Consider the following 25,939-nt stretch of genomic DNA (forward strand, 5'->3'; position numbering starts at 1 on the left):
CTTTTTAGGAGAAAAAATCTGCGTGTTATAGAGGGAAAAATACGGTATGTGTGTATTTGCTTGTGCCAGGCAACTTCCAGCTGGGGCTTTGCAAGGCTGCTTCAAGAGTCAAGGCAACGTGGCGGCGCAGGCTGGTTTGGAAACATGGGCTTGTTGAACAGTCAATTCTGTGCAGTTGTCTTGCCACACCAAGCTCTTCCTGGGGTGGGGAACTTTTTTGTAGACCCAGGGCCACATTGCCTTCTGGGTAAGCTCATGAGGGCCACAAGCCAGTGGTGCACGGGGCCAGTGGCAAAAGCGAAGTAGAGAAATGAGTGCCGTGTTTACATTCACCGGTACTGCTGCTCTGTTACTTTGCTACTTTGCCGCTGTTCTGTTACATTGCTATTTTGCCGCCGGTTGTTTTTCGGCTTTGCCTTACGCTTTTTTAATGGAAAATTGTGGTTGTGATTCAGACTGATGCTTTTGCACCTTGCCCTGGGACCGTTTGGCAAAGCGGGCTAAAATTAATAAATGATAGGGGGTTGACCATGGAAGGAGAGGCCACCACATTTGCTAAGTCACTTGAATTTCTCCCTGAGTGGCGTGGGGGGGGGGAGGGCGAGGTGAACTCTGCTCAGGGAGTGCAGGTGGGCAAGCGAAAGGGTGAGTCGGCGAGATAGCCGGTGCCTCCTTTTGCTGACTCAGAATAAACCCGCAACATACATCTGCAGCTCATTTAAAGCACATGAGGTGTTCTACTATTCTATAACTTCCTCCAAAGACTCCTGGGAACTGCAGTTTATCCCACCCTCCCACAGAGCTACAATTCCCAGCACCCTTAACAAATGGCAGTTCCCAGAATTCTTTAGGGAAAACCCACATTCAGTAAATGTATTTTGTATTGTGTGGATGTGTCCTCATTGTTTCACAGAACATGAAGAGTCTTCCATAGGGAGAGAGCAACTGACAATCAGAGAAAGAAGGTAATGATCCCCATCTTGGCTGTGAGTCCTGATTGACCCGCTCCCTGCCTTGCAGGCTTTCCCCCACCTGACCTGGGAGGGCAGGGCCCGGACTGACTCCAGCTACAAAAGCTGAGACTGAGGAAAAGGCCAGAGATTATTTTGGTTGTCAAGCCTCTGCTTAAAGACCTCCAAAGAAGAAGACTCCACCACACTCCTTGGCAGCAAATTCCACTGTCAAACAGCTCTTACTGTCAGGAAGTTCTTCCTAATATTTAGGTGGAATCTTCTTTCTTGTAGTTTGGAACCATTGCTCCGTATCCGCTTCTCTGGAGCAGCAGAAAACAACCTTTCTCCCTCCTCTATGTGACATCCTTTTATATATTTGAACATGGCTATCATATCACCCCTTAACCTCCTCTTCTCCAGGCTAAACATGCCCAGCTCCCTTAGGGGTTCCTCATAAGGCATTGTTTCCAGGCCTTTGACCATTTTGGTTGCCCTCCTCTGGACACGTTCCAGTTTGTCAGTGTCCTTCTTGAACTGTGGTGCCCAGAACTGGACACAGTACTCCAGGTGAGGTCTGACCAGAGCAGAATACAGTGGCACTATTACTTCCCTTGATCTAGATGCTATACTCCTATTGATGCAGCCCAGAATTGCATTGGCTTTTTTAGCTGCCGCATCACACTGTTGGCTCATGTCAAGTTTGTGGTCAACCAAGACTCCTAGATCCTTTTCACATGTACTGCTCTCAAGCCAGGTGTCACCCATCTTGTATTTGTGCCTCTCATTTTTTTTGCCCAAGTGCAATACTTTACATTTCTCCCTGTTAAAATTCATCTTGTTTGTTTTGGCCCAGTTCTCTAATCTGTAAAGGTCGTTTTGAAGTGTGATCCTGTCCTCTGGGGTGTTAGCCACCCCTCCCAGTTTGGTGTCATCTGCAAATTTGATCAGGATGCCCTTGAGTCCATCATCCAAGTCGTTGATAAAGATGTTGAATAAGACAGAACCCTGTGGCACCCCACTAGCCACTCTTCTCCAGGATGAAGAGGAACCATTGATGAGCACCTTTTGGGTTCGGTCAGTCAGCCAGTTACCAATCCCTTGCCTAGCCCTTGCTTCAGGGAGTATTCATGTGTATTCTGTGTATTCATTTTTCCTGTAGGAAAAAGCTGCTTCTGGGATGTTGTACTCCTGGGTGGAAAAGATGCAATACTGCTGGTATCAGGATTTGGGTGAGGACGGGTCCTTTTGCACAGGGCAGCCTGGAAGATGTGGAAGCAAGGAATTGTCTTAAACTGCAGCTGATTTCCTTGGATTCTCTGCTCAAAGCAGCAATGTTATTTCTATTTTATTTATTAAAATTTATATCCCCCTTTATTGTTGTTGTTTTCAAAAGAGCTTTACAAAATACAGTAGCAATGGTTATGGTGGTGAACCATACGATGGTTTTGAAGCTCAGGCTTGCCACTCTCTGGAGGATAGCTGTCAACGTTTCCCTTTTTTTTAAGGGAAATTCCCTTATTCCGAACAGGATTCCTCGCAAGAAAAGGGAAAAGTTGACAGCTATGCTCTGGAGCTGCACCCATCATAATCTCATGTGGCTAGGAAGCATGCAAAGTAACATCCAGTTTTCTGCAAGCATTTAAAAAAAATAAATGACGAAAATGAACAAGCATATTATTCCTGCAGAAGTCGATAAAAACTGTGCTGTATTTGAACATCCTTACAAATGAAGTGTAATTACAATGAGCGCTTTTCATTTCTGGCAGATAACATATAAATAGGTACAAAGTCCTCTGTCTCTTTCCGTTTTCTCTTGGTTTTCTGCGATACATTCATCAATAGAACTGGCATTAGAACAGTCACAGGAGTCAGGTGTCTACAGAGAAAGGAGGTGGATGAGGTTTTGCCAAATGCAAAAAGGTTCTCCTCTCCCCCCCCCATCCCACTGCCAGATTTCGTTTTAAAACATCCGTGACTGTCTGTGCCAGAGAAGAAGAGTTCTAGCATTATGTGCGAAAGCTACACCTGGTATGTGAACTTGTCGAGAAGCAATTTTGGCATTTCAAAGAGGGACCACAATAACTGAAAAAAAATTAAGCACCATTAACACCCTTGACAACAATTGGGTGGAGTGGAAATAAAGGAGATACATACACGGGGGAAAGTTCTCACCTGACACATTCTAATTTGTAGAATCATAGAATTATAGAGTTGGAAGGGACTCCGAGGGTCATCTAGTCCAACCCCCCTGCAATGCAGGAATCTCAACACGCGGTCTCCCATCCAATTTGAAACCACACTGGACCCTGCTTAGCTTTGCAAATGTGCTGGCAGGCTTCCTGTTGAAAGGCTTTACCCTGATGAAAATGCGCTGCTCAGTTTGATTGCTCTGGTCTGGTTTGTAAACATTCATCAGCAGATCTCAGTCTCTGCTGAACATCTGCAAAGTGGACATCTGCAGGGAGGTCTGATGCAAGGTTAAAGGATTGATATTTCTGGGGATGCTTGCCTGGCGCTAACTATAGTTTAATTAATGAATGGCTTGGCAGAACAGCAGGGATCATTCTGTGTGTGACTAAAGAGTTAATTCTTTAACAGTAAGTCAGCTTACCGTGTGTGTGTGTGTGTGTGTGTGTGTGTGTGTATGTGTGTAGGTTTTACTTAGCAACCAATCACAGCAACATGACCCTCACTGAGGTAGCATGTGTTCTGATTGGCTGTGTCTTTCTGAGGGAGTTTTTCCTCTGTCCGTTTGGTTGAATGTCTCTCTTTGTCACATACAAGGCCTAAACTATCCCCAACCGATTTAATGATAAAAACATACCTAAGAACGTTTTTCAAGTCCAATCCAGATGCGGACTGGAATACAGATCTCTGCTTAAATGACTTAGGTCTTCAACAGGTGCCAAAAAAAGACAATAGAGAAGATGCCTGTCTTAACATGTAATAAGAGTTTCAAAGCACAGGTGCTGCCACACTAATGGCCTGATTCAGACACAGATGGAACAGACCTCCTGGTGAGATGGTATCTGCATGAGACCCTCTCCTACCAAACGATATTATTACGTACTTTTGTATTTTACTTTACTTGTATATCACTTTGAGACACCCTATTTGTTGTGAAGCAATAAATAAATTTGATAAACAAAAGGGATGGGTCTCATTTGATAGGCTTTTTTATAGTAGACAGGTGAGGAATTAGAAGTACTTTATTTTCTGGCTTTTTCTGGCTTTCTCTTTTAACCTCTTTCCTACTCTTTTCTTTTTCTTTATTTCTCTCTCCCCCCTTTTTGTGTTTTTATCCAGATAGAAGTTTGTTTGTTTATTTTTCTCTATAAACCTTAAGAAAATTATTTTTTTTAAAAAAAAAAGATTGATCAAATATTCTTAATGTCTGCTGGTTTCCTCTTTCATTCCTTTTGTTATATTTGCTGATATGTTTTTTAAACCAAGTGGGAGGGACCACGGTCTCACTTTTTCATCACAGCTCTCATTCACTGCGAAACCATGGTTTGTACCAAACATCGCTAGATGTGATAACTGCGCCGACATACCATTGTTATAACCATCCCTGCACCCTGGAGGTTGCTGCACCACATAAATGGGAATACTGAGCAGATGGGAAATGAAGCCAAATCTGCTCCTGCTAACCATGGTTTGGGGGCAATGTCTGAACTGAGCTGCTTAAATGGGGAGAATCCGTTTGAGCAACTGTCTGTGTGTAAAGGCCTGGGGGAAAGGCCACCTGCCATGCCCAAAGCTGAAGATCCAATGAACCACAAGTTGATGAGATGCTACCTTGGAACAGCCAACAGTTTCAGAGCTTTTCTCTCTTTTTGACACAGACCAACCCAGAGTCTTGCCTGCCAACTGCAGGGGTCAGTGATGCTTGCTGCAGTTCTCTTTCATGCCTGAAGAGGGCACCGAGGCCGGTGAGTCCGCAGCAGCTCAGTCCTTTATGTTCCAGATGGGATGGAGGAGAATCTTACCGAATGTGAACTTACCTAATCTGCATTTTCAGCATCAATATGCAAACCAAAACACAGCCGCCCTTCGAAATTCACATTTTGAAGGATCTTGAAAGTGTGGTTCTCTGGCCAGGTGACATGTGCAAAAATGCATATGCATTTAATTGCACTTATTGGCTGGAAAATGCACTATAGTAATGGAAATTGCATTGCAAAAAATGTGGTTGACAGGGAAGACTGCATACAAAAATGTGCAAAGCAAGAACTCAGCCCAATGTAAGTTCCACTAGTGGGAGTGGTCCCTACTCGCAAATCAATAGTCAATAGTAACAAAAACTAATCTATTCAAAAGTATGTATTCTGACAAGGATTACAAACTCAGATAGAGATTACAAACTCTAACAGAGATTACAAACTCAAACTCATCAAGATATGTATAACACAGAAATTCGTTACAGAATTAGAGATAAGAGTTTATGAGTAGAGATAAGTTCATGTCAGTCCATAGTCAGATTTGACGTGGAGGTCTTTAGAGCAGAAGTCAGAAGTCAATTATGGGTTAGAAACTCCCACTATTGAAACTTACATTGGCCTGAGTTCTTGGTATGCTTTTTTGTGGTATATTTAATAACAAGAACTCCAACTTACAAAAATGTGCATGGAGAAAGTTTGCATTAAAATGCTGACAAATTTTCACAGGGATTCTGTGAAAATTGCAAAATGATGCGGAAATGTGGAGAACTCAAAATGGGGAAAATGAGAGATTGCAAGAAACTGAAACAGACATCTTCTGCTATCCCTAATTGCGAGGCACCAGCCTGGCTTCCGAGACTGCACTGCGCTCTGGAAAAACAGCTGAACCCTGGAGAGATTGTGTTTGGCAATCTTGGTGTGCGAAAGCTCAAATGCCCTTCTCAGTTTGCATCCATTATGCTAAGGGATATCAGTGCAGTTAAAAGGGAAAAGAAGTGGGAGGGGGAACCTCACTAAAACTTGCCTGCTCTCTAGTTGCTGAGAATCGCTGGAGAATTTGGGGGGGAACAAGAGGAAAGGTAAAACCACGGAAGAAAAAAGAAAGACGAGGCATAAATAAAGGTAACAGATCCCACACAGCAAGCAGCACTCAGTAAACTTACTTCTGAACTCCGCATTGGCATGGGCTACCCAACGAAAGAAAGAAAGAAAGAAAGAAAGAAAGAAAGAAAGAAAGAAAGCAGCTGCTTCTGCCGCAAAGCCCACTTAGCCTTGCCAGTCCCTCTAGCTAGAGGGAAACTTTGCTCCTGGCTTGAACAGACTCGGGACAGTTGAAATTTGATGCTATTGGGAGGTGCCTCTCCTCTCCTTCAGCTGTTCTCTGGGTAAAGGTAAAGGACCGCTGGACGGTTAAGTCCAGTCAAAGGCAACTATAGGGTTGTGGCGCTCATCTCGCTTCACAGGCCGAGGGAGCCGGCGTTTGTCCACAGACAGTTTTCTGGGTCATGTGGCCAGCATGGCTAAAGCGCTTCTGGCACACAAAGGACTGTGACAAGTGCCAGAGCGCACAGAAATGCCATTTACCTTCCCACTGCAGTGGTACCTATCTATCTACTTGCACTGGTGTGCTTTCAAACTGCTAGGTTGGCAGGAGGTGGAAAAGAGCAACGGGAGCTCACCCCGTTGCGGGGATTCGAACCGCCGACCTTCCAATCAGCAAGCCCAAGAGGCTCAGTGGTTTAGACCACAGCGCCACCCACAGAGACAGGGCTCAGTGGTAGTGCATGCTTCAGTTCATGCTGAAGGTCCCAGGTTCAGCTCCCCATCCGCAACTGGGAATGTCCCTTGCATTTTTCTAAAGATTGCAATATATATTTTTGTACAATTTTGTAACCTTAGGGCAAAAACAATGAGAGAGGGAGGGAGTGGCTTCATGATCAGTGAGTGCCAACCAATCACTGTGTGTACAGCACAGCTCCAAGAAGGGAGAGGTGGTTTTGCGATTGACACAAAGGAGCAGCCAATCAGCGCTGTGCACAGCCCTGCTCCAACTGAGTGGGAGGTGGCTTTGTGGGCTATTTGAACCAACACTGGGCCAATCCAGCTTTGGCTGCAAAGCAGAACAAGTTAGTGGAGAAGTCTGTGCATACGGCCGAATATGGTGGGTGTGTTGCAGTGGTGGACTAGCTTCCAAAACACCCTGAGAGTCTTAGGAATTTACGGTAAATTTTGAAGCTGTTCTGTGCTCCCACAGACTCACTATATTCCCTGCTCTGAATATAATAGCTTCCAGAAATAGAAATCAGAGCTACCAACGCTAAATAAAGACAAATAAAGACAAAAAGCCTTTTTCAGGGAGAACTTGACTGATGCAAAGTGTATCATCTATCTACATGGGAGCATCAAAGCTGAGAGTTTTTCTTCTCTTGCTTGCCTGCAGAAAGCAGCCACGGCAGTGCAACAAAAAACAAAACAGCCACACTCTCGCCTACCCCTGTCTCACTTCAACTTTAAATTGGCCACCATCCCTGGTTCAGCTCCTATCAACGCTGTGCTCTCTGACTTGACTTGAGGGCCAGGAGCCCCAGGAACAACAGTTTGCAAAAACCAAATACAAAGCAAGTTAGGCAAAGTGCCTAAGTTAGAAGACAGCCAAAAGGGGGGGGGAGTGTTTTGCCATGACATGGGCACCAGGAAGGGGAGTTGTGGGAGAAGGGCAGGCGCAGGTGTGCACCCCAGGATGCCCCAGTATCTAAGGCCAGCCTGGCTGCGCATAGTATCTAACACAAAGCACCTTTACAAACAAGACAGACTTCCCTATTGATTCCTGCATCCAGGTATTTATAAAAAAGAAAAACAGAACTGCACCCCATAGCACCGGCAATATAGAAGAGTTTCACTTCCCCTTTCCCCCCACCCCACCCCACCCTGCCCCCGATTCAGCAACCGAGGCCATTTATTTTCTTTCTTTTTTAAAAAAAAAGGATGCCCATTGTCTTTAGCCGTCCCTGCAGTGCTGATAGTTGCCTGTAATCCAGTAGCAAATCTGCGCGTATTTGAGGGGAGTGATGCGAACGGCCACATTGAAATCCTGCGGGGAGCCGTTTGTGTCCACCCACTGGTGCCCGGAAAATATCCCAATGATCTTGCGCTCCCACTTGCGGCTCTGCCTCTTCCACATCCGTACGTAAACTCCCGAGCCGCTGGCGCCCGGCTGGGCGTCACACTGCTGGTACAAGAGGTCGTACGTTTCGTCTTTGACGTCGCAGAAGCGGTAGACCAGGTTCCCTGGTCGGTCGTTGTCATACCCCGAGAAGTGGATTCTCCCGCCAGGCAGTTGCTTTGCGGCCGGGCTCACACCAATCTTCATAAACTTCCGTTTGTGGGGTTTCTTAAGCTCCAAGAGGGCATAGTCATAATCCATGCCAATGTCGTTGGCATTCCCTTTGATCCACCCTTTGGGGACGTGAGTCCGTTTCACTCGGATCCACTGGAATTTCATCCTTTCCGGCTCAGGGGAGCTGCTGATGTTCGCCCCCTTGCTGCCATCTTTCAGCTTCGGCCGCAGGAACCCCACACGCAGTTTCCTGGCCCCTTTGACGTAGCTTTTGCCATCGTGGATGCAGTGGGCGGCCGTGAGGACATGCTTCTCGGCCACCAAAGTCCCGGTGCAGCCCGTGGACAACTTCACAGAAGTGGAAAAGGGGTAGTTGAGCAAGAAGTCCTTGCCGAAAATGCTGAACCTCGTGTCATATCCGTAGATCTGCCTCTTGGCCCGAGATCTGCTCTGCGTCCCGGCGCTCCCGCCGGTCAGAACGTAGATGCCGACTTCTGTCTCGGTTCGGGAGCCGTTGGAGTACAAAGTTTCATAGGACAAGTAATCCTTCACCTCCTCGTAAGTAGGTAGCGGGGAACTCTTGTGGCAAGACGGGCTGCAAGACGAGACCACTTCCAGCTTAGCTTCGGCATCAAACTGTGGTTTGTCCAAATAAGTGGTTGATTGTGGCAGAACGACGGGGACTCTGTAGGCTGGCCAGGTGGGCCTCCAATGAGAACTGGAAGGTAGAACACCGTTGATGGTCCACAGGAGTAAGAGAAGGCATGGTAGACTAGCCATGGTGAACCCTGAGCTGTGAAAAGGAAGGAAGATGTTATTTATCATTTATATAACATACTCTGATTTATTACAGAACATCAAAGTAGATCATAGAACTGTAGAGTTGGAAGGGACCCTGAGGGTCATCTAAGTCCAACCCCTTGCAATGCAGGATTCTCAACTAAACATCCAAGACAGATGGCCAGCCAATCTCTGCTTAAAAGCCTCCAGAGAAGGAGAGTCCACAACCTCCTAAGGGAGATCATTCTACTGTCAAATAGCTCTTACTGTCAGAAAGTTTAATTGGAATCTCCTTTCTTGTAACTTGAAGCCATTGGTTCGAGTCCTACCCTCCAGAGCAGGAGAAATCAAGCTTGTTCCCTCTTCCATCTGACAGCCCTTGAGATATTTGAAGATGGCTGTCATATCTCCCCTTTTCCTGGCTCCCTCAACCACCCTGGCCACAGAGATCCATGCATTGGGAACCTCAAGACTTGGTTACTGCAAGATGGTTATTGAGATGGAGCTACTCTTGGGCCTCGTGTGGAGACTCCAGCTGGTGCAAAACACCAGGACGAGACTCCTGAGTGGAACAAACTACCTCCAAGGCATAACTCCAGTGTTCAAAAGTCTACACTGCCTGTCCACATACTACCAGGCCAGATTCATGGTTCTTGTAATTACTAGGCCCTTAACGATTTGTGTGGCTACCTCAAGGCTCACCTAATCCCTGCCTGATCACTGGGGTCTTCAGGGGAGTCACTGTTTTGTGGTCCAGCATGGCTCTGATGCTCCACTCATTTCCAGCAGTATTGTGGGCCCGATTTTATGAAACTCCATTCCCAGTGACTAGCCCAAGGCCACTCAATGGAGTTCATAACTGAAATCCCCACCATCTCCAGATAGGGCTGAAGAGGTCAACCCTGCCTGGAGAGCTGTTGCCAGTAAGTATTGACAGTACTGGAGATGGCAGGGATGGAACCTGGGACCTTTTGCATGCAAAGCAGATGTACTGCGACTGAGCTATGGCTCTTCTGCAGTCCACAATTCCACACTGGTCCTAACTTGTTAGCAAGAAGCATCCCACAGCTGAAACAAACAGACCTGAGACGAGAGATGCATGATCTTGTTTATTCTGCTCTTGAGGTCTAGGGGCTCCTTTCCTTCACAGTCGCAAGCGGTGAAGAAGTCCAATTAAATAGCGTAGCCTTTCAGATTTGCATTGGGGGAAACGGAGTGGATCTACTGTTGCAGCTAAATTGGACAGTGTGGGTGGGTGAGAATTGTAGACTAATAGCAGCCACCGTTTTCCATGTTAAATTAAATCCCCCAGGAAACCCAGGGGAGCGTTCTTCCTCGGCTTGGATGATAAAAGCCACATCGTATGGTGTATTTGTAGATGACAGGCAGATTAAGTGAGGTCTCCAGTAGCAAAGAGCCGCAGGTACCACAACTGTGCCAAGGAAATATGCAGGACTTTGGCTTATTTGAAAATTAGCCAGGCAGCTGAATCTCTGCAGGAGCCCAAGTGCTCCCTTGCGAGAGAGGAGGAGGGAAGGCCTGCCTGTTCCCGATAAGGGATTACTCAAACAAATCACAGCTATTAGACGCAGCTTATGCATATTTAAACCCGGCTGGGGTTAAACCAATAATGGCCGGAGCAGCTTAGCATCATTCTTGAAATGCCTCAAAGGAACAGAATACAACCAGCTCTTAGAGAAGGTGTCCGCAGCTGTGCGAGGGAGGAATGGTCCCTCCTAGCATTCACAAAGCAGCCCTCTGTGCTGCAACCCACAATCCCACCCCACGCTGCCTTCAGTCTGCAGATAATCAGGTTACCTGCTGTACCTGGCCAGAGTCAGGCCACAGCTCTGTTACTTCCAGTCCTCAAAACGTCTCCAGATGGAGGCCGAGTGGGTGCATGCCTGCTTCTCTGGTTTGTTTTCTGTACCACATTTATTTCCTCCTGCTGCTGCTGCAAGGAGCTCAGGATTCACCTCCAATTATTCCTCTTAACAACCCTGTGAGGTAGGCTGGACCAAGAGATGATGACTAACTAAAGTAAAGAGATGAGGTCACTAACTAAGTGTTATTATTTGAGCCCTGGCGGAATATCGATCTGTTTTGCAGGCTGCGCAGCACAAATCCACACGAATTATTTGATCCAGGTAACAACCTGGATGGATGGGAGGCGTAGATAATGGCACAGAAGACAGAATCAGGGTTCAAAAAAGACCTTGGGCCCAAGCTAACAGAATGAATTTCAATAGGGACAAATGTAAGGTTCTGCACTTAGAAACAGGATGCAAAAATATAAGATGGGAGACACCTGGCTTGTCAGTAGAACATGTGAAAAGGATCTAGGGGTCTTGGAGGACCACAAGCTTAATGTGAGTCAACAGTGTGATGCAGCAGCAAAAAAGCTAATGTTCTAGACTCCATCAACAGAAGTCTAGTGTCCAGATCAAGGGTAGTAATACTACCACTTTATTCTGCCTTGGTCAGATGACACCTGGAGTACTGTGTCCAGTTCTGGGCACCACAATTTAAGAAGGATGTTGACAAGCTGGAAAGTGTGCAGAGGAGGGCAACCAAAATGATCAATGGCCTGGAAACCAAGCCTTATGAGGAGTGGTTGAAGGAGCTGGATATGCCTAGCCTGCAAAAGAGGAGACTGAGAGGAGGTATGATGGACATCTTCAGATATCTCAAGGGCTGGTTTAGATACTCCAGCTGGTGCAGAGGATGGCAGCCAGATTGATGATGGGGGCATGTGGCCAAGAACATGTGACGCCATTGTTAAAACATCTGCACTGGCTGCCTATCTACTACTGAGCCAAGTTCAAGGCCCTTGGAGGAATTTACAAAGCCCTGAACAACTAAAGTCTAGGATACCTCAGAGACTGCCTGAACCCCGATATCCTGGTTTCTAGGTCGTCGGTTGTTTCCCAAGTTGGCGAGGCTAGTTTGACAACCACAAGGAACCGAGCCCTAAGCGCCACCAGCCTCCTCTTGCGGAATGGCTCTGCCAGCAGAGATTAAGCGGGCGCCTTCTGTGCCAACTTTTAAACGCCTGCTGAAAACATCAGGCTTATGCAGGCAATTAACACATCTTTCCATAACAGTTAGCCATTTCTGATTTTACCTTTCTACGTGGTTTGGTACTGTATGGCTTTAGATAAAATTCTTGTATGCCGCACTGGTATTTTTTTAATGAATAGCAAAACTTTAGGAGGCAACAGCTGGTGTGTTCATGTGCTTCTTTTCCCTGATCCAGGTGGCAGGACGGCATGGAAGGAGCTCTCTTTCAAAAAGCAGAAGCAACACTCAAAGCATGCCTGTGGTGCATTGCATCCAACTGACTATGCAGCAGTCATTCAGGGCAGATTACTAGGTGAGCCTGTTACAGCTGCACCTGCTTTTTTCCGTCAGCTTCTCCATCAAATCAAAAACAACAGAAACTTGCAAGAAAATGTGCTTCAAGAACTGTGCCTACCGATGAGAGTGGTTTGCATGTGTGTGTTTTCATGTGCTCTAATACTGTTGTTTTACCTGGCTTGCTAAGTTTGCTGCAAATCTCCCTCGCCTGTTGGCTTAGCTAGCTTGGCTGAATTAAAAGAAAGGGAGAGGAATGAAGAATATTCAGCTTCCCTTTTTTTTGCCTCTAGGCACTGTCATGTCCAGAAGATGTCACTGTCGCTGGAAAACATGACGGCATCAAGGGAACTGACTAGGGAACGCTCTGTATCAGCTGGTACATCTGGCATATTTTTCTCTACAGGCCTTTTTGCAGAGATAGATGAATGGTAATTTGGGGGTTTAGGGAAACCAAAATGAGGAATACTGTATACTGAAGGTGTATAAAGGAGCATCATCTTGCATAAAAAGTAGGGCAAGTTGGACAGTCTCCTCCTCCTCGCATAGCAAGAAGGATTCCCTGATGATGATGATGACGACAACAACAACAACAAATTATTATTTATACCCTACGCATCTGGCTGGGTTTCCCCAGCCACTCTGGGTGGCTTCCAACAAATTGACTTGCTATAAGTTAAGGACAGGCAGAGGAACACACTTCTTTGGGTATCCCATCGTGGAATTTGGAATATGGAATTTACAGCCCACCTATCTATGTTGACTTGAATGGGGTGTTTAAAATGGGACAGACAGAATCGTGGAGGACTGCTTTATCAATGGCTATTTGCTACATCCATGGAGCTTTGATGTTCAGGGACAGGGAGTCTTTGCATTCCAGGTGGTGGGGGGTGAACAGTGGGGCAACAGCAGGAAAAATGGAAAGATAATGCTGTGTTAGAGCCGATGTGGTGTAGTGATGAGAGGGCTGGACTAGGACCTGGGAGATCAGGGTTCGAATTCCCACTACAGCCAAGAAGCTCACTGGATGACCTTGGGTCAGTCACTTTCCCTCAACCTTTTCTACCCCACAGAATTGTTGTGAGGATGACATTGCGAGGGGGGATGGACCCATATATGCCACATTGGAATATGGGATATGCATGTATTAATAATAATAATAGTTCATTTCCTCATCTTTTTCATATTTCTCTATTGGCACCATTACCTCATACTACTTAATGATTAAGTTCCATCTTTCTTTCTTTTTGAAGCACACACTGGGTAAACAAATTTTATTACAGTGGTACCTTCGGTTACATACGCTTCAGGTTACAGATTCTGCTAACCCAGAAATAGTACCTCGGGTTAAGAACTTTGCTTCAGGATGAGAACAGAAATCGCGCAGCGGTGGCACAGCAGCAGCGGGAGGCCCCATTAGCTAAAGTGGTGCTTAAGGTTAAGAACAGTTTCAGGTTAAGAACGGACCTCCAGAACGAATTAAGTACGTAACCAGAGGTACCACTGTATTATGGTCACAGACCAGTTCCGGCTCACTTACCATATCAGGAAAATCACAAAACACAACAGGAATACATTGAATTGCAATTGGGTATAACAGAGACAATTCAGATATAGCGGCAGTTAAAAATATATATTAAATCTTGATCACTAAAAAATAACCTAAAAGTGCACTGGGTAAACTCATACTTAAAACAACCACTGCTCCTGATTTTATTCCTTGGAAAAGGGTCAGAAACAGTCCTTTGACTGAATGAGTCCTGTAGAATCCAGCAAGGCCATTAGAATAGCCTGCAGAGGGAGCAGCATCCTGTTCTTACAGTGGCCAACTGGATGCTCTCGGAAAACCAGCAAGCAGGATTGAGCACAAGAGCACTTTAACCTCCTCTGGTTTCCAGCAACAGACATTCAAAAGCCTTGCTTCTTCCAGCTATGGGGGCCAAGCACAGTCATCATAGCTAAGAGCCACCAACAGCAAGGCAACATTGCTGTCTTCACCTCCTCCATCACTTTTTGGTGAGCTTATGTTTAGTAGGCTTCACAGGGCCGAAGCCAGGGTTTCTGTCACCTGGGGCAAAGACCCAGTTTGTCACACACACCTCAAGTTTGAAAGAGGCTGGAGAAGAGATAAGTCTCTCCAAAGAGTAAAATTGTCTCTGTGTGTATCTGGCTTTCATTCAACCTTAAGTAGATCTCATCAGAGAGTAATAGATCATTTGAGGAATTCTAATAAGTATTATGGACGTGGGTGGCGCTGTGGGTTAAAACACAGAGCCTAGGACTTGCCGATCAGAAGGTCGGTGATTCGAATCCCCGCGACGGGGTGAGCTTCCATTGCTCAGTCCCTGCTCAGACCTTGTTGGGGGCAAGACTATATTTTGGAAAAAATATATGAACGAATTCCTATGCCCCACAGATAACCCAGAGATGCATTTTAAATAAAAGCACACATTCTCCTCATGTAAAAACACGCTGATTCCCGGACCGTCCGCAGCCAGATTTAGATGGCGATTGGGCTGGATCCGGCCCCCAGGCCTTAGTTTGCCTACCCGTGCTCTAAAGAATAAAATAAAAGAATAAATACTCCACAAGTTTCCTTTAAAAATTGCTGGCTGCTGAACCATTGCAATTTAGGAATTTTAAGTGGATTGGTTACATTTTCATTCCAAATTACAGGAAGGGATAAATACAAAGTGCTCCGCATGTCAGCATCACATTTCTTTCATTGCAGGTATTTTATTTTCAGTATAAAGAGGACTCAGTGTTTGCAGCAGATTTTATGCAGCAGTGCCCTCTTTATATATTCACATGGTTTAAAAGTGTGTGTTGTCACTTAGATCCAAACACACACACACAGAGAGAGAGAGAGAGAGAACACATAAGCAAGCAATACTCCCAAGTGCTTCTGTTTCCAAAAAGGACAGGAGGTGATGTTCTGATACCATAAACAGACGGGGAGGGGGTATGATCATTTTCCTGGTTTCCCTCCTTCTCCTAGATCAGGGACACTTTTAGACTCTGGAGCCTAAGGAGGAAGCCGCTGGCAAGTTGGGAGCCTCAGTGGTGCCCATATAAAGGCTTCACCCAGGGCTGAGACCCCAGCTGGCTCCCCCACTTAGCTACGGCCCTGGGCTCCAAAATACGGGTGGTTTCCTTCTCTCTTGCTTTTAAAGCTGGGAGGTGCCTGTCTTTTGTCATAATTACACACCTGAGCATGAGGGCAAGTTTAGAGAAAGGCACACAGCCTATGCAGGGTGTCTAATGGCCATGTCTCCATCCCACCCGCCTTCCCACCATAGATCAAACTAGGTTCTAGCCATAAAAAGGTAAAGGTAAAGGTACCCCTGCCCGTACAGGCCAGTCTTGCCAGACTCTGGGGTTGTGCGCCCATCTCACTCAAGAGGCCAGGGGCCAGCGCTGTCCGAAGACACTTCCAGGTCACGTGGCCAGTGTGACATCGCTGCTCTGGTGAGCCAGAGCTGCACACGGAAACGCCGTTTACCTTCCCGCTAGAAAGCGGTCCCTATTTATCTACTTGCACCCGGAGGTGCTTTCAAACTGCTAGGTTGGCAGGCGCTGGGACCGAGCAACGGGAGCGCACCCCGCCGCGGGGATTCGAACCGCCGACCTTTCGATCGGCAAGCCCTAGGCGCTGAGGCTTTTACCCACAGCGCCACCCGCGTCCCAGCGGGTTCTAGCCATAGCTGTCAACTTTTCCCTTTTCTTGCGAGGAATCCTATTCGGAATAAAGGAATTTCCCTTTAAAAAAGGGAAACGTTGACAGCTATAGTTCTAGTGCATTAGTGTTACTGAAGGCTGGATCAGAGGTGGCATTAGATGGGTCAAAAATTACTTTGGTCAATTGAGAGGTCAATGACCGTCAACTTTGGGTCAAGTCATTAAGGCACAGGGCACAGGTGTACTGGAACCCTAGGAAAGCACAGGCAGCCATGTTAATTACAAAAAAAGTAGCCTTCTGGAAAACTCTAGCATCTGCTCTCTGCACAGAAAATGATGCCAGATCATGGAGACCTCTTATTCTCACAGCAGTGGACTCGGGGGTAGTTCCCATTCCCTGCCACTTGCCATCTATACCACTGCGATGGCTACTGGAGCGGGTTTACTTCCTGTTTCCTGCCGAACCATTTCCTCTTCCTGTTCAGAGATGCTGCAGTTGCAGTACCTGGCCAGCAGGGGATGCTAGGCAGTGAAGCTGATCCTGGAAGCCGCTTCTCCTATAAAAGGGTGTGTTTGTGCGCATGTAACCGCAACCCTGATTTCTACAGAGTTGGGGATCCCCACACCTGCCATTGCGAAGAGGTGCAGTAAAGCACTTACACAAAAGCAGCTTCCCCCAAATTACCCCTCACCCACCCCTCACCCTACCTATCTGTAACCTCCCAAAAAAGTTATTGGTGGCACTCTTCACCCTTGCAACTGAAAAGGTTTAGAATAAATGGTTAGAGGTACCTGTGGGAACTTAACCTTACCCCTCACCTCCATCAGTGGAGGTAAGCCCACAAAAACTATAATTTATTTTATTTCATAATAGTTATACACCGCTTGATTGAAAAACCCACCCTCAAAGTGACAAAGAGAAAAACCAATAAACTCACAACTAAAAGCAGTTACCTATTTATTTATTTTTTAAAAACTTAAAATCAGCAACCAACCAAAAACAAACTGAAACACACAGAGAAGGAAAGAAGATAAAAGTCCCTACCAGAGAAGAATGGCAGATCAAGTTGATGGCTAAAATAACCAGAAGAATCAGAAATCAGGAAGACCAAAATTTTAATAAGGAATGGAGGAAATTTAGAACCTATCTTAATTGTAAACAGTTAAAATCTTTAGTAGGATTGGAATAACACTTGTAGTTGAATGGTGAATTTTGGACATAATGGAGAGGTGAAAGGTTTAGATTGTCATCAAAGATGCAGGAGGAAATGATTAAGAATAGGACCCGCAAAGGGGAGGAGGGAATTCCAAGAGGTTCCTTGGAATCTCATTTTTATGTTGTATGTTGGATATGTGACTGTAAAATTTTAATCTGAAAAACCAAATAAATAAATTTTATAAAAAGAAAGAGAGAAAAGAAACACACACCAACATTCTACCTGTGCAGGTACAGCAATTATTGTGCAAATCTGAACACACCTGCTTAGAGAAAGCCCAATAAAATTACCACTAAAAACAGCTACATTGAAAAAAATTAAAACCAGCAACCAATAAAAAAACAAATTGAAGCATGCACCGATATCCTACCTGTAGCAATTACTGTGCAAACCTAAACATTCCTGCTGAGAAAAGCCGATTCCGTTGAGTTAACTGGGTCTTGCTTCTAGCAGGTACAGTAGGGCAGCCTTCCCATCCCACAGAGCTGGAGAGAGAAGGCCTCCTGTTTTTGGAAAGCTGTTTCTCCTGCTCATGGGAGACTTCAGTTGGATAATTTACTTTATTTCTTGTGGCAGGCAATTTGGGTGTTCTTTGACCACATGGAATACTTGACTTACATCTGGATGAGATACAAGCAGCCTTTTTCACCTCTCAGGAATATGGCATGGAAAGCGCATGACCTCTTTTTTTCCATACCTACAAACTCACTCTCTCTACGGCATGAATCACCTTTTGCAGTAAGGACATCCATTCTAAATGCCTACGGTTTGTTTTTGTTTTTTTTAAATGAAGGTCACTATTTAAGAGGTGTTTCTTCAATCCTGCTAATTAGAATTTGTTCCTACAATGTACAGTTTTGAGGCCGGGGGGGGGGAGAGGAGAGGGGGGAAACTGCGAGAAGAATAGTCTCCATTACATTTTGCAATGAAGATAGTTTGTTCCACAGGGCAAGGAGCCAGAATGATTAACAAGGGGGGGGGCAGTGCAGGGGGAGGAGGCAGGCAGAGCAAAGAGCGTCTTTAAACAAATTATTACACAGTGGTACCTCGGGTTAAGAACTTAATTCATTCTGGAGGTCCGTTCTTAACCTGAAACTGTTCCTAACCTGAGGTACCACTTTAGCTAATGGGGCCTCCCGCTGCCGCTGTGCAATTTCTGTTTTCATCCTGAAGAAAAGTTCTTAACCTGAGCTACCACTTTAGCTAATGGGGCCTCCCACTGCTGCCACGCCGTGATTTCTGTTCTCATCCTGAAGCAAAGTTCTTAACCCAAGGTACTATTTCTGGGTTAGCGGAGTCTGTAACCTGAAGTGTCTGTAACCCAAGGTACCACTGTACAGAATGAGAATCCAGCAACAGTTCCCACTCCTGGCAAAACATTCAAACAGCTTTTCTTGGCCGTGCAGGTTGTTAAAAACACAAGCAAGGCACTTTAAGGATTACAGAAGCACAGTTTCTCACACACACACACACACACACACACACAGCTACGTATGTTGGGACACAGCCTGTTGGCGATGCTGTGTTTCTTGAGCCTGTTCCTTCCTAAATCCCTGCTAATTTGAGGGTTACGAGAGGAGACACGCTGGAAAATCTGAACCAGGTTGCCAGAGCGTCCAGGGCCAGGGTACCTGACAACGCATACAGTAGACACAGCAGGTAAGCTGGCCAGAGTGCAGCCCCGCGCCAAAGTAATAGGATCATTGTGTGATTTGGTTACCAGCTGGCAAAGTTAGTTTAAGAATTACCGGGTCTGGCACGCCTACATCCCCACTCTGCACACACACACCCCACACACTTAAAAAAGGAATTTGGATTTCTTGACTATGCTATGCAGCCCACGGAGCTGTCCTCCCATCCCCTGTTCTCTCCTTCCCAAGCTCCTTTTGGGGAAAGGTTCTTCTAATGCAGCCTCAGAACATCTGACGGCATTCAGAAGGTCCCCAGATTCAATCCCCAGCGTCTCCAGTTACAGCAGGGAGAGTTCCCTGCTGGGATTGAGCTATATACCAGTGGCAGCTTCCTATGTTCCTACGCTTAAGTTGCAGGATCATAGAATGGTGGGTTTTGGAAGGGACCCCTGAGGCTCATCTAATCCAACCCCCCGGCCATGCAGGAATCTTTTGCCCAACATGGGTACCAGTAGCAGAAAGCCAACAGTAGCAGAAAGCCAACAGAGCACAGTGAACCGAGTGCTGGGCTGGCAGGAGAGAATTTAGTGGCTCCCCTCCACTGTGGGAAGCGGGGAGAGGCAAACAGTATTGAAAGAGGCTTCATGCGGGAATGTTTAAATAATTCTCTAGAGGATAAGGGTTCATCAATAAAGACCTGGTTATGTTTAGAATGATACCACATAGGGAAATATTCGCTGATACCAAGATGAGGGATTCTATGGAATGCAGATAGAGAGAACTGAAAAGAATAATGATCTGTTGTGACCTTGACGGAAGCGTACAATAGAAGCGCCTTCTTGTGTTTTGGCTCATTTTCCTCTCTTTTTCTTTTTTCCCTTCCCCCCCTCTCCTCCTTCTTTCCTTTTTCTTTTATCCTTTTTCTTTCCCATAATGGCTTATGTTCTATGCCATGTACTTTGATTTTTTTTGTAGTTTTTTAGCTCTTTCCATTATTATTATTATTAAGGATTTTTCTTTTGTAATTTTTGTTGTTTATATGTATCTGTATTTGTTTAAAGGAAAATAAAAGTATTGAAAAAAAGGAAAGAAAGAGGCTTCAAGCTTAGCTGCCCCATCATGAGCACAAATCATCATGAATATACAATACAAAGCAAGCCTGGAATGGCTCTTTGGGCTGCCTATGGCATTTTCTTAGATTTTCGAAAATGTGTCCCCAAAGAGACTGGGGATCTCTCTCCTGCTACCTGGCACAGGGAGATCACCTCTCCTGTCCCTCCCAGCCCCTTGCCAACACCCATCTGATGTCTGTACATTAGATCAGTGGTTCCCAAGGGGGACAGTATTACCTAGGTGGTAATTACCTAGGTGGTATTACCTAGGTGGGTGCTAAGAGGCAAGAGTGCGGTTGCTGGAGGAGTAAATGACTATCAGACTTTGTAAAGCTGGTATCACTGGATGGAGATTCATTTCTGGAATGAATTAAACTAAATAGTTTTAACTGGATTTTGAATGCATGTGCAATTCATTGTTACTGTTTTGAATTCCAAAGCAAATTTCCTTGGTTGAATTTTTTATTCAGAATTCATTGGGGGCCAGGGCAGCTCAGTTGGCAGAGCAAGATGCTCTTGATCTCAGAGTTGTGGGTCCAGGCCCCACATTGGCCAAAAGATTCCTACATTGCAGAGGTTTGGGTTAGATGACCCTTCTGGTCTCTTCCAACTCTATTATTCTATGACTCTATAATTCTATTGTTTTATTGTGCTATTATCCTTCCCAGTGCAAACCACTATTCTGAATAATGCCTTTTTATAGGGCAGGGGTCACTGAGGATAAGTTTATGGAACCAAGGGGTCAGTGGCCTGGAAAAGGTTGGGAACCACTGCAGGAGACAAATGAAGAGCTTTCATACAGGCTTCTACATTTGCTTGGGAGCCCTGGTCATGCAAGACTCCCCGTTGCGCAAAGGAGTCTGGGAACTGTAGTTTAACAAAGGTGCTGGAAATGGTGGCTCTGTGTGGGGTAAACTGTCCTTCCCAGGAGTCTTTCAGGGGAAGCAATGTGCTTTAAGGGTCCTTTAAATGCATGCACCCTATGACTGCAGCCAACTCTCTTTCAGACTTTGCCAAAAATGCAGAGGCGAGAGGGGTGGGACTGGTCAGGTCTGCAGGCCAACTTCGCTCTCCTTTCTTGAAATGTCAGCCTTTCGCTAACTGTAAGCTAAAAGGGGGATATGGCTCATGCGGTTGTTTCATCAAGACACACTCGCCAATAGCCCAGGATCACATCATGCCAAAACAGTGCCCACACGACACTGGGTGCCGGCCACTCTGGGAAAAGGATGGGTTTTTATAGGCTTTCGCACAGCAGATTTATGCAGCTGAGGCTGCAATCTCATGACGTTGCATGTGCAAGCTAGAGAGATCCTTCCCCACCATTGTACTGTATTTATATGGATTCCAAGAGACTTTGGAAGTCGTTCCAGGATACCGAAGCCCAACTATTTCGCAACGAAGGGAAACTTTTTACAGCTGGTGGAAATAAGCGAGTATCTCCTGGGTGTCACCCAAGAAAGCAAGCATGATATTAATCAGCTGTTTTCGTGTGAGCCTGTGTGTGCGCGCATAGGCATTCTGTGCTGGAGTTTCCAAAAATATGCATTGACTATAATGTCCAACTAGGGCATGACTTTCATTACCTCATTAAAGCATGGATTACAATAGCTGGACATTTGCTTCCAGTCAGTGTTGCTTCTGTAATCATCAATCAGAATCCAAGAACAAAGAAAAGCCGGTCTACTTTCTGTCTGTTTTCAGCCAGGCTGAATTGAGAAAATGCAGGGGCAGCCCAGATTGGGTGTGCTCGCATGCATGTAGATAAGAAGTTAAACATTAATTGCTTTCCAAAGGCATAGCTTGATAGAATACTCTTTGAAAGTATCCAAATAAAACCAAGGCAAGGGCAAGCAAAATGAAGTCCATGCGTGGACTTGCCTTGTGTTCTTGGAATTCCTCAAACCACACACACGCACAAAGTTTCTTTCTGATAACTGCGTGCCAGGGAATGTTAGTGTTTATACTAAAAGGGCAAACTGGCTCAGTTTCACAGGCACACATAAGAAACACATGCCCATCGCCACCCAAATTTATTTACACGCTGGACCCTTTGGCCTTGTTCTCACAAATGGCAAATGAGGTGTTAGAGCAGCTTCTGGACTGCACATGAATAAATGTTCCTGCAGAAAGAGAGAGGGATATGGAATTCCCTGCACATAGAAATCCAGTTGTCAAAGGCAGCTGGGCTAGACCCCCTTCTCCCTGGTCTCTAGGAGAATGGCCGTGTCTGCAATCTGAACTCCAAAGGACTTACTTACCCACCAGCCACCAGTGAAATCTCAGGCCTAAGAGCTGCTTCAGAAGTGACAATGACACAGAGGGGGACAGAAAGCACAAACTCTCCGGTGCTTTCTGTTTTTTTGCCTCTCTTGTCCTTTTCCAAAATGGAACACTTGGGAGAGGCTCTAGCTGAGGGGTGTGGAACCCTTTACAGAGAGACGCATTCCCCTCCAGGCAACCTTATGAGAGCCACACGCCCATGGTGGTCAAAACACAGGCGGAAGGAATGTTGGATGCCAATGCCACCTTTGTGCAGTAGGAACACAGCATGCACATTTGTTCGGCCCAAGCTGATGCCCTCCAGAGTGCAACTTCCACCAGTCCCAGTCGTGTTGGCTGCAGCCCAAAGCATCTGGAAAGCACCAAGTCGAGGAAGGACACCATCCCATGGAACACTTGCACAAATGTCTTCTTTTGCTGAGTTATAGTGGCTCAGCGTAATCATGTCGAAAGAGGTCCTTGCAAAACTTCCCCACGTGGCCTGCATATTTTTCTCTTAACAGACCTTATCTCTATACTGGAGAAAAATGTACTTCTCATAAAAAAAACAAACACACACACAGCACCCCAAAACCACATTTACAGCAGGCACTGCAAAAGGTGCCATGCTGGTCAATATAAAATAACCTGGAGAAGCTACGCTGTGCCCACAGCACAAAGTTGGCATGGTTTAATTTGCTGCTGCCTTATCTAACCTCTTTTGTTTTCTCAGTCCCTCTTCTAGCCTACCTTACAGGACTGTTGTGGAATTACATGAGACCGCTTAAGCAAGTAGCGCTACAGGGGTTTTGCACAGAAGGAAGAACTGCAGATGAAAGGATGGGCAATTGGGGGGGGCGGGGGGGGGAAAGGGAGAGAGAGAGAGAGAGAGAGAGAGAGAGAGAGAGAGAGAGAGATGAGACGCTGCAGCTCCTGCCTCCACTCCCAATTCACTGCCAAATTAAAAAGTACAAGGGGAGTATCCACGATGTGACTTAGCAACCGTACGTAAGAGGCACTTAGGTCTCACCGCAGAATAACCACAACTAGACCACCGGAGGATAACCACAACTGGGGGGGGGGGAGAGACCGTGGCTTAGCGGCAGAGCACATGGGCTCAGCATACAGAAGGTTCCAGGTTCAATCCCCAGGATCACCGAATAAGGCTGGAAAAGACTTTTCTGGATAACTGTCTGCCTGAAACTCTGGATAACTGTCACCAGGCAGTGTAATCCAACTTCCACACACTTCTCCTGCAAGAAGCATAGCCCGAGGTCAGGGAAGCCAGAAGTCCCAGTCCTGCGATATCTGGCACATGTGAAACGGTCTCCCTTGGGACGTGGTGGACTCTCCTTCCTCGGAGGCTTTTAAGCAGAGGTTGGATGGTCATGGATGCTTTAGCTGAGATTCCTGCATTGCAAGGGGGTTGGACTAGATGATCCTTTGAGGTCCTTCCAACTCTACAATTCTGTGTTAGTAGAGAGGACAGAACATGATAGACCCCATAATTCAATAATTCGGTATGCAGGGACCGAGGGGGGAAATTGCTAAGTCCCGGAGCGTGCCTCAAAGGGTGGTGTTGCAACAGCGGTGGACGCAAAACAATTTAAAGAGACGGCTGGTCTGTGGGAATTTGGGAGGGTCCAAAGAGATTAGGCAAACAGCAAGTAGGAGAAAGTTTTCAAATCTTCCATGAAGAGTTAGTTAGAATCAAGATTACTTGTCCTTGGTCTGTGCTTTGTATGGTTATGTAGGAATAGAGGAAACATAAGAGTCATGCCATTGGTCTATCTAGCTCAGTATTGTCTACACAGACTGGCAGCAGTTTTAAGCCAGGGTTTCTCCAGTAAGATAAGACCAGGGTTAGGGTTAGGTGTTGAACTTGGAAGCTTCCGTATACAAGGCAGATGCTCTACCCTTGAGTTACAGCCCCTCTCCACAATATGTTAAGTACAGATAATCATAGGGAATCAGAATAGGAATAGGGAATCAAAGTTCAGGTAGACAAGAAAAAGGTAAAGGAGACAGGTACCACCCCAAAGAGTTTAAATTTAAAAAGCAATAGGTTTTTGTTTCATCTCTTCGACTTGCCCAAGTCCCAAACATTTCATATGGAAGAGTAGCCATCCCAACGCCTGTAATAATCCACTAAAGAGGAAAGGACCCTATCTTATTGAATTGTTCAAATCAACATCACCTATCAGGTGTGTGGCCAGATCATCTCTCAGATCAGCTGATGCTCTCCAAGAAGAGTCCCTTCTGGGCTAAAAACGACTTGGAAGTTGGGTCCCAGATGGACTTTACTTGTGGATACCCAGGGCTGCTTCCTTGGTTTAGAGCTCTACAGTTCTCTAGAACTCTTGATCAACTTACCTCTTCATGGCTGATTTAAGAGTTCTCAAGGGTCCTGGGAGCAAAGGTTTTTTAACACACAACTCAGACAGATGAAGACTGAAGTCCCATCACTCCCAGGTTCACGGCGCCGCAGGGGAGGAAGACTCGGACGTTGCCTTCCTTCTCCCCCAAATCGATGCAACCCCTTCCTCGCACCCACACAAAACGAGGTTTGCAGATAGATGTCCTCCCCGCCCTGCCCTCCTCTCCAAAGCTCACTCTCTCTCTTGCAAAACCGGGCAACCGGAGAGGAGCGCAGCCGAGAGCTCCCTGCAGGTGTCACCGCGGAGCCCCCTCCTGCCCAGCTGCTGCTCTCACCCCTCGGCGCGATGGGGCTGGCGGCGAGGGGGGCAGGCGGGGAAAAAGTCCTACCCAAGGAGGAGGCAAGCCGGTACTTCGGCGCAGGCGCCCTGAGACTCAAGCCACCCCCTTCTGGCTGCAGCCGAGGAGCCGCCCCTCCCCACGACGCGCAACCCCCTCCGCCTGCGCTGCCCCCCTGTGCCCACGCCCCTCCGTGCGCAAACAGAGGCAGCCTCCGCGCAGCTCCAGCGCGCGCGGGGCGGGGGCCGGATTTGCAAAAGGGGTCAAGGCATTGCCCCCTTCCTCAGAAGCAGTGAATTGGGGAGAGGGGCGGAGGAAAGAAAGGAGCCCTCTCTCTCCCGTTTTCCCATGCCAAAAGGGACTTAAAAAAAAAAAAGTCCGCCCCCACCCCATGGGGTTTTTTGTTCCCTCGAGGGGGACAGAGAGATGCGTTCAGACGAAAGAGCGCGCCCAAGTTTCTCAAAGTTTGCCCAGAGAGAGGGAGGCAGAAACTGACTGCAAGTTAAGGATGCGTTGCGAGAGTTGGCAGACGCGCGGGAGAAAATGAATGGCCTTTGGAAGAATGGTTCGGCTTCTGCGCCTTGTACCGAGGCGGACCGTTCCCCCATCTCTCTCCATACTGTCGGCACTGACTGGCAGCTGCTCACCAGCATTCCAGACATTCCCAGCCCCGCCTGGAGCTGCCGGGGAATGAGCCTGGGACATTAGACGCACTGCCACTGAAGTGCCCCCCTTCACACTGGAGGACCCTGAGGCAGGCAGGCAGAATCACAGAACTGGAAGGGACCCCAAGGGTCATCTAGTCCAGCCCCCTGCAACGCAGGACTCTTTTGCCCATGGTGGGACTTGAACCTGCCACCCTGAGATTAAGCACCTCATGTGCTGAGTTATAAGCATAATAATAATTCCGGCAAAGGCACAGTATTTGGTTTTGTATTTATTTATCCAGGCTGTGATGC

At 46.6% G+C, this 25,939-nt stretch overlaps 1 protein-coding gene across 3 annotated transcripts; it reads right to left on the reverse strand.

Annotated features, from left to right (window-relative positions):
• Positions 1-5,248: 5,248 nt before the first annotated feature.
• Positions 5,249-25,073, reverse strand: PRSS23 (serine protease 23). 3 transcript variants are annotated; one of them, XM_083737076.1, is made up of 2 exons: positions 24,639-25,073; positions 5,249-9,024 (listed from the first exon to the last, which is right to left on the reverse strand). In XM_083737076.1, the coding sequence occupies exons 1-2, from the start codon at positions 24,644-24,646 to the stop codon at positions 7,893-7,895; spliced, it is 1,140 nt and encodes a 379-aa protein (XP_083593202.1). In that variant the 5' UTR covers positions 24,647-25,073; the 3' UTR covers positions 5,249-7,892. The 3 variants fall into 3 exon arrangements, with proteins under 3 accessions (XP_083593202.1, XP_083593203.1, XP_083593201.1); XM_083737077.1 differs by lacking the exon at positions 24,639-25,073 and adding an exon at positions 24,463-24,485; XM_083737075.1 differs by lacking the exon at positions 24,639-25,073 and adding an exon at positions 23,296-23,393.
• Positions 25,074-25,939: the final 866 nt, after the last annotated feature.

Source organism: Podarcis gaigeae, assembly GCF_964106915.1.
Source record: "Podarcis gaigeae genome assembly, chromosome: 4".
In the NCBI taxonomy this organism is placed as follows: Eukaryota; Metazoa; Chordata; class Lepidosauria; order Squamata; family Lacertidae; genus Podarcis; species Podarcis gaigeae.